We start from the raw sequence: 9,588 nt of genomic DNA on the forward strand, positions 1-9,588 counted from the left end.
TGTGTGCACGCGCGCTATGTATCTGATTCAAAGCCCTGTTTTAATGCATGTAAAACAAGTTATCACTTCTTGGCGTGTGGTGAGGGACTCCTGATTCATACCTCTCATCAAAAACACTGGCATCACAGCTGAGCATCAGGAGTGAAACTGTTGTCTCTGCTCTAGACAATAAGATGCCGACCTCACCAGGAACCAAGGTCAGCTCAGAGAGGGCTCACACCTCTGCTCAGCAGCGTGTATTGGTGCACATGGGAGCTGTGTCTGTAGTGACACACTTATGTGTGTGAGCTGGAAGGTATGTTGCTTGATTTTCTGTGTATGTGACCATATGTATATGACCAGGTGCCTGGGATGTTGTTGCTGGTTTAATGGCTGCCTGTGACTGAATAGGCTTAACTGCACCAAGTAGGCTCCCATCCCTTGGAAAGGAATGGCCAGAACGGTGGAAGCCTGCCTGTCAGTAATAGGAGGGTGTGTGCTACTTGTTGCAGTGATTATGGCTGGGTGTGCATATGTGTTTTGGTGTTTATTTCTTGGGACTTTTTTTTTTTTTACAAAAATACCTTTTTATTGATTTCAGAGAGGAAGGGAGAGGGAGAGAGACATAGAAACATCAATGATGAGAGAGAATCATTGATCAGCTGCCTCCTGCACACCCCACAGGGGATTAAGCTTATAGAACGGGCATGTGCCCTGATGAGAATGGAACTGTGACCTCCTGGTTGATAGGTCGACACTGACCAACACCGGCCAGGCTCCTATAAGATTTTCTAATTGTTTGAGGTCTTGTATGCTTTTGGTGATGTGTGTACAGCGCCTGAGTTACGTATATGTGGTGAGTTAAGTATTCACCAGAGGAGTCATGAGTCAGGTGTGAATTTTTGGGGGTGAGTGGTCCATCATTGTGTGTTGTATGTGTCTCACTTAGTGTGTTACTTATGATTTGTAAGTATGTAGACAAGTGTTTTTGAGCTGAACCACATATTGGCTATTCTTCCCTGAGAACAAGAACGTGGTCACAGGTAACTGGAATCCTCAGCTCAGCAGTTTGTGTGTGTGTGTGTGTGTGTGTGTGTGTGTGTGTGTGTGTGTGTGAGAGAGAGAGAGAGAGAGAACTGAAGTATGTCCTTACCTGTCCTTCTCTGGCACCGTTAGCTGAGATAGCCACACTCTAAGCAACTCCCGGTTTCTTGAAACAAATCTGCTCTCATTTCCATGTACCAGAGTGTGAGAGTTCCTCAGATTTTGAAACTTCTTCTTTACATTTTTTTTCTTTTTTAAATGTTTTTTTCTGGGTTTTATTGGTCATATTTTTTGTTTTCCTTTCCTCTTCTTTACTTTTATTAAACATCCCAGGAAAATAACCTGCAGGCATCAGGCTGTGTGAAGTTATTGGGCAGAATCACCATCAAATAGCAGAGACCTTGGGAAAGTTACTTAAATTTTGGTCTTAGTTTCCCCATCTATAAAATGAAAAGAATTACACTTCTATTGTGAATCTTACAGAGGCTCTCAGTAAACAGTTACTGTGCAAAATAAAGTTCATATATTTGAGAATTTATTTTCAGTTGGAAGGTATATAAATATAAAGGAATGAAATTATCTAGTAAGAGGTTTCAGAATTTTGGACAACTTTGAGTCCTCACAGCTCTAATGTAATACATTCTGCTTGGCTCCCCTAAGCAAGAAAAAGGAAGTTTCCCTGTGTAACGATTAAGAGCATGGGTTCTGATCACAAAGATACATTAGACAGAACCCCATGAAGTAGCTAATACTTGGTGATTTTTATTATGTAAAAAATGATAATACATATATCAAGTTTTATACATTACACATTACATACATTATACACACAGATATACACATGTCTATGTGTCCTTCTATTCCCTACTGCATTGCTGTGTGCCTATAGAATTTGTATCACTTATGTTTCTATTTCTTAAAAACTAAAAAAGTGAAACAACACAAATTCTTAGTGCAGCTCTAACAAGGTTTTAAAATCTGTGAATGTAAGGTTGACATGAGAATTTCTTTTTTTAAAAAATATATTTTATTGATTTTTTTACAGAGAGGAAAGGAGAGGGATAGAGAATTAGAAACATCGATGAGAGAGAAACATCAATTCAGCTGCCTCTTGCACACTCCCTACTGGGGATGTGCCTGCAACCAAGGTACATGCCCTTGACCGGAAATGAACCTGGGACCCTTCAGTCCACAGGCCGATGCTCTATCCACTAAACCAAACCGGTTTGATCGACATGAGAATTTCATTAGGAAATGTAGGTAGGTCCTTAGGCCAATACCCAAATGCTGTACTAAATGTTCAACAATATTATAAAAGACTAGTGACATGATGCACAAAATTCATGCACGGAGAGGGATTCCCTCAGCCCAGCCTACCCCCTATCACAAACTGGGAGCCATCAGGGGATGTCCTACTGACGGCTTAGGCCCGCTCCCAATGTGGAATGGGCCTAAGCCACAGTCTGGCCACCCTCTGCGGGAGGCGACCAGGCTGATCAAGGGAAGGCGCCAGCCCCATTACCCCGCTGCTACAGCCAATGCCAGCCACCACAGCTGCCAAGGTGTTTTCATCAACACGGACTCTAGTCCCTTTACTATGAAAAAATGACAACTTTCTTTAGGCATTTTCAAGATGTGTCTTTCACAGGATATGACCTTTCTTTCCTTCCTTCCTTCCTTCCTTCCTTCCTTCCTTCCTTCCTTCCTTCCTTCCTTCCTTCCTTCCTTCCCTTCCTTCCTTCCTTCCTTCCTTCCTTCCTTCCTTCCTTCCTTTCTTTCTTTCTTTCTTTCTTTCTTTCTTTCTTTGCCTCCTGCACGAGCCCTGACCTGGGCCCCGGCCAGGGAGGAGCCTGTAACCTAGGTACATGCCCTTGATCAGAATCGAACCCGGACCCTGCGGTTGGCAGGCCCAGGTTCTATCCACTGAGCCAAACCGGCTAGGGCAGGATATGACATTTCTTAGCCCCTTCAGCAGCAGACCTTCGTTTTTTCCTCCAGGAGTGTGGTGGAAAACCCTAGATCACCTTCTTGGATTCTTATAACCCAAGTTACCAAGAACACTGCAAGTGGCGGCATACAGGAAGCTTAGCCAATGAGTCGTCAGAAAAGGTATTTACTCTTGAACCTATTTGGCTCAGTGGATAGACTTTCGGCCTGCAGACTGAAGGGTCCCAGGTTTGATTCCTGTTAAGGGCATGTACCTTGGTTGGAGGCACATCGCCAGTGGGGAGTGTGCAGGAGGCAGCTAATAGATGTTTCTCTCTCATTGATGTTTCCGACTGTCTATCCCTTTCCCCTCTTCTCTGTTAAAAAAAAAATCAATAAAATATATTTTAAAAAAATTAAAGGTGTTTCCTCTACAGCTCATGCGGCAGAGGACCCCCTGCGTTGTGTCCACTGGGCTAGGGGCGTGTCCCCACCACCCGGGCAGGGGGGACTCTCCTGAGGCCTGCAGCCAGCCCCGCATCTTGGGCACCAGGCTGGGGGGCGTGCTGAGACCCTGGGCCGCGCAGTGGTGGCCGTCGGGGTCTCTGCATACCCCCGAGGCCAGCAGCCAGCCCTACGTCGTGGGCACCAGGCTGGGGGGCGTGCAGGGACCCCCGGGCCACACGCGTTGGCAGCCACTGGGGTCTCCGCAAGCCCCAGAGGCTGGCAGCCAGCCCCCCGTTTTGGGCACCAGGCTGGGGGCATGGACCTGAACCACCGCTTGGTGCCAGAGCACGCACAAGCTGCTGGGAGCAGGGCAGGAACATCCCCACGTTGCCATGGAGATGCGGGGATGTTCCCGCCCCACTCCCATCCGCTTGGCACCTGCGCCCATAGGCCCGGGGTGGAGAGTGACCAGAGGGCGTTCTAGGACCCATGCCGTTCAGGGCCTAAGCACGGGCCTACACGCTAGGAGCAGCCTGGGTCCCGAAGATGTTCCCGGGACCCAGGCTGCTCAGTGCCTGCCTATGCAAATTAACTGCCATCTTTGTTGGGTTAATTTGAATACTACTGATTGGCTGGTGAATGTAGCGGAGGTACGGTCAATTTACATGTTTCTCTTTTATTATATAGGAAGTATGTGGACTACTTTGGTTTTGGAGCTATTCTGGCATCAGGTGGTTTTAAATGGCCATCCATTTGAGAGTCTCCCTGAGTTTACAGCTGTGGGTCAGTGACACCCGGCAGATTCACAGGAGGAGTGTGAAAATGCTCCAAGAACCCCAACTCAGCCTGGGAGCTTCACATTATTTTAAGGCACTAACAACTGATACTAGTTTCTGGGGCTCATCTTCTGATTCTGCCACAGTAAATTATTATGGTTTGGCTCTGGCCAGGTATAGACATTATCTCAGTCCTTAGAAGAGGTCCCAACACAGACTTGATGTTCAAAGTAATGGTTGAATAAAACAGAGAACCCTTCTTGCTACTGTGTGATGAGGTCTTGTTGACCACTTTGGGGGCACAATGTTTTTCTGGAGGCAGACTGGGAGAGAGGGAAGATGCATACATCCACAGGTGTGAAAAATTAATATGAAAGTTTTTAAAAATGAATGGTTTTCTGAGAGAATGATAGTATGAGATGTGATGGTTCTGATCTTCTTTTCTAGGTTCCTGAGATGCCCACACCTTCTTCATCCCCAGCAGACAGAAGAGCAGCATGAGGCCTGAGAACCAGAGCAGCGTGTCCCAGTTCCTCCTCCTGGGGCTCCCCATCCCGCCAGGGCAGCAGGGCGTGTTCTTCACCCTGTTCCTGGGCATGTACCTGACCACGGTGCTGGGCAACCTGCTCATCATCCTGCTCATCAGGCTGGACTCCCGCCTGCACACACCCATGTACTTCTTCCTCAGCCACTTGGCCTTCTCTGACATTTCTCTTTCCTCTGTCATTGTTCCAAATATGCTCATGAACATGCAGACTCGGCAACAATCCATCTCCTATGAGGGATGCATTTCTCAGTTGTATTTCTTTATACTTTTTATTGGTCTTGACAATTTTCTTCTGGCTGTGATGGCATATGACAGGTACATGGCCATCTGTCAGCCCCTACACTACACCACCATCATGAGGGAAGGGCTCTGTGTACTGCTGGTGGCTGGCTCCTGGATTCTCTCCTGTGTCCATGATTTGTTGCACACTCTCCTATTGGTCCGACTGTCCTTTGGTACCGATAATATCATCGCCCACTTCTTCTGTGACCTCCTTGCACTCCTGAAGCTGAGCAGCTCAGACACCTCCCTCAATGAGCTGGTCCTATTCACTGAGGCAGGAATGATTTTCTTCTTGCCTTTTGGTGTAATTTTGGGCTCCTATATCCGTATAGGGACTATCATCCTGAGGGTGCCCACCACTAAGAGACTCTTTAAAGCCTTTTCTACCTGTGGCTCCCATCTCTCTGTGGTGTTGTTATATTATGGGACAGCTGCAGGTGTTTACTTTTTCTCCTCATCATGGGGTTCTAAAGATATAATTGCTTCAGTCATGTATACAGTAGTTACCCCCATGCTGAACCCCTTCATCTACAGCCTGAGGAACAGAGATATAAAACAGGCCTTAGAGATGTGTGTCAATAGGGTTAACTTTTTTAACTAGAAATCACTAAATTCTCTTGTTGCTGTCAGGAGCACAGTGAGATAGATCTCCTAAAATTATTGTATGTTTCACATTTCCATAGAACTTTCATAGAACATGCCTTGTGTTGTCTTGTACAAATTTGTTACTATGTCACCTAAGTTATGTTTGATACTTGGATTGTTAATAATTCTTTATTTCTAATTTTTGTTTTTCATCATCTAAGACATGCAAAATCTTATGCAGAACATGTCGCACAATTATAATTTGTGAATTTGTTTCTGTTTTGCGATGTCATTTTTTTGCTTAAGTATTTTTATTTTATGTTATAAAATACTCACTTATTTAGCATCATATTCTGCCTCTGGTGAACTTTATTTTTGAACTAATTCCTTTATGCCTGCTTTAGCTGGCTTCAAGCTGATTGTGCACATCTCTTTCCACCCCACAAACAATGACATCATGTTGGCAGACTGCAATCAGCCATGGTGAGTAATTATATATGAAAATTGGTATGTGTTACACAGCAGGTCTGTTAAAAAATGTAGAGATTTTTAAATAGTGCATTTAAGAGCATACCACTTCATTTATAATTGGGAAAATTTTTCTAGTAATGGCTCCTATCTTAATACCTCATCTACTTCTCATACCAGTATAGGTACATATAGGTACTAGTATAAATACAGATATAGATACTAGTGTAGATAGGTAATAAAGACGCCCATGACATGGAATTGTACGCACAACCTTTTAGTGTGCAGGCTGAAGCTGTAATCACTTAGCAACAATGGCCAGGGCTATTCCCCATTCTCTCTGTCTCAGTCCTGACCTACATCCTATGAGCACACACACCCAAAGCTTCAAAATGAGTAACAATGGTAATGGATTATCACTCAGACAATAAGAATCCATGAGTCCATAATAATATAAATGAATAAATAAAAAACAAATGACTGGGAATAACGGTAAGTTTTTTCTTATAGGAGAATACAACTAATAGAGAAGGAAGATATGATAGAATTAGAAGAATAACTATTTGGCCTCAAGGTTTTCAATAATTTTGTCATATAAGAATTACCAATGGATATTAACTATAGCATGTGAAGTTTTAATAAGGAAAAAGTTATGCTTATATAATATCAAGATATCTACATAAATGATACCTATTAATTAAAGGTTAAAATAGTGACTTGTAGAAAATTGTGACTTTTCTGTAGAGAACTTGCCAGACACCACCTTAGCTAACCAATCAAGGATAAAAACACTAGAGATTTCAAGATATCTGCAGGTTAACTGAAAGTTGTACCTACTAGCTCCCAGCCCCAAATCAGATTTGCAACTAAATTGCAGAGCAATCAATTTGAAAAACAATTCAAAGATAGCTAATCTGAAAACTTATAACCAAAGAGTACAGTAGAAATCACATGGAGGATGGTAAGAAGGGTGGAGATGGTAAAAGGGAGAGCCTCCTCATAAATGTGCGGTTGTGCTGAAAAGCCAGAGGGATATCGCAGGCATGGAGCTCCCTCCCCTAAGAAGCATAGGGTCTCAACCGCACACAGGGATCCCAACCCAGAGCAGCAGAGACTTGAGCAGGAACTTGTGTAGCATCTGGTGTTTGGAATCAGTGGGGATTCTGTCCACTGGGGAGATTTGGACCCCACTATCCCAAGTAAAGCAAAATAAAGAGTTCCCAGTCTTTATTTGTTACCACCAAACCAGCACTGCAAGAAATGTTGAAGGGACTACTTTAAGAAGAAGAAAATACATATTGTAGAGAGGAACATAGGTAAAAGAAAAAAATGGCAAGAAACAAGTAGCTATCAATAATACCTTAAATGTAAATGGATTATTTGCTCCAATCAAAAGACATAGGGTATGGGGAGGATGGTTGGGTGGGAGATAATCATCAAAGACAATGTATGCATGTATGCATAACCCATGGACACAGATAAAAGGGTGGTGAAAGCCTGAGGGGAGGGGGCAGGCTAGAGGGAGTCAATGGGTGAAAAAACGGGGACATATGTAATACTTTCAACAATAAAGAATTATTTAAAAATAAATAAAGATGTTAACACATCTTACGTTAAAAAAAAAAAGACACAGGATAGCTGACTGGATAAGAAAACATGAAGCATATATATGGTGTCTAAAAGAGACCCACCTCAGAACAAAAGAGTCACAGAGGCTATAAGTGAAGTGATGGGAAAAAAAATATTCCATGCAAATGGAAACAAAAAACAAAACAAACAAACAAAAGAACAAAAAACAACAACAACTACAAAACATTGTGGTAGCAATACTTATATTTGACAAAATAGACTTCAAAACAAAGATCATAACAAGAGAAAAAGAAGGTCAATACATAATACTAAAGGGACTGATCCAACAAGGGGTTATAACCCTTGTAAACATATATGCACCTAATGTAGGAGCAACTAACTATATAAAGAAATTCATGGTGGACTTTCAGGGAGAGATTGACAGCAACAAAATCATAGTAGGGGATCTTAACACCCTGATGTCATTACTGGATAGATGTTTCTGACAAAAAATCCAGAAGAAAAAAATTGACCTTAAACAACAAATTAGATTGGATGGATTTAATTGATATTTACACATTTTACCCCAAAGCAGCAGAATATACATTATTTTCTAGTGCACATGAAACATTCTCAAAGATACACCACATGTGTGGACACAGAATAAGTCTTAATAATTTAAGCTGATTGCAATCATATGAAGCATCTTCTCAGATAATAATGGTATGAAACTAAAAATCAAAACAGTAAAAAAAAATTCTCAGAAACATTCAAACACATGCAGGCCAAATAGCTTGTTATTAAACAATAAATAAGTTACCAATGAGATCAAGAAAGAAATTTAAAAATCACCTGAAAACAAACAAAAATGAGAACACAAAACTCAAAATCTATGGGATATAGCAAAAGCAGTCCTGAGAAAGAAGTTCATAGCATTACTGGACTACTTCAAGAAGTAAGAATAATCTCAAGTAAAGAATCTAATCCTGCACCTAAATGAACAACAACAAAAAGAACAACAAATGAAGCCAAGGGTAAATAGAAGGAAGGAAATAATAAATATCTGAGTGAAAATAAATGACAAAGAGACTAAAAAATCAACACAGAATATCAATGAAACCAAAAGCTGGTTCTTTGAAGACATAAACTAGATTGATGAAACATTAACCACAGTAATTATAAAAGAAAGAGAGAGAGGACCCAAATAAATAAAATGAGAAATGAAAGAGAAGTTAACAACTGATATCACAGAAACATGAGACTTTAAGAAAGGACTATGAAAAATTAAATGCCAACAAATTGGACAACCTAACTGAAATAGACAAATCCCTAGAAACATACAAAAAAAGTTCTTGACTGCATGGCTTCACAGGCAAATTTTACCAAATATTCAAAGAAGAACTAAATTCCACGCTCTTCTGAGGAGGCCAGCATTATCTTAAAAGCAAAACTATATAAAGCCACTAAAATAAAATAAAATAAAATAAAATAAAAAGTTATAGGCCAGTATCTCTCGTAAATGTAGGTGCTAAAATCCTCACAAAATTTTACCAACTGGATCCAGCAATGCATTACAAAGACCATACACCATCATTAAATGGGATTTATTCCAGGGATGAATCATTGGTACAATATTTGAAAATTAATAATGTGATATACATCATCCAAACAAAATGAAAACTAAAAATCACATGATTGTATCTATAGATGCAGAAAAAGCATTTGATAAAACCCAGAACCAATTTATGATATAAACTCTCAGAAAAGTAGCAATAAGGGGATCACACCTCAAAATAAGTAAGGCCATACATGAAAAATGTACAGCCAACAAAATACTCAATAGGCAATAATGATATGTGTTTTCTTTAAGATCAGGAATAAAACAGGATGTCTGCTTTCACCACTCTTTTCAACATAGTACTGGCAGTCCTCGTTCAGACAAGAAGAAGAAATAAAAGGCATCAA

The 9,588-nt window shown here is 41.3% G+C and overlaps 1 protein-coding gene across 1 annotated transcript; it reads left to right on the forward strand.

The window, feature by feature from the left end:
• Positions 1 to 4,669: 4,669 nt before the first annotated feature.
• On the forward strand, positions 4,670 to 5,602 carry LOC307111296 (olfactory receptor 1J4-like; the record flags this gene model as incomplete). Its single annotated transcript, XM_079791081.1, has 1 exon — positions 4,670 to 5,602. The coding sequence occupies one exon, from the start codon at positions 4,670 to 4,672 to the stop codon at positions 5,600 to 5,602; it is 933 nt and encodes a 310-aa protein (XP_079647207.1).
• Between the last annotated feature and the right edge of the window lie 3,986 nt (positions 5,603 to 9,588).

Source organism: Cnephaeus nilssonii (assembly GCF_951640355.1).
Source record: "Cnephaeus nilssonii genome assembly, chromosome: 14".
NCBI classification, from domain to species: domain Eukaryota; kingdom Metazoa; phylum Chordata; class Mammalia; order Chiroptera; family Vespertilionidae; genus Cnephaeus; species Cnephaeus nilssonii.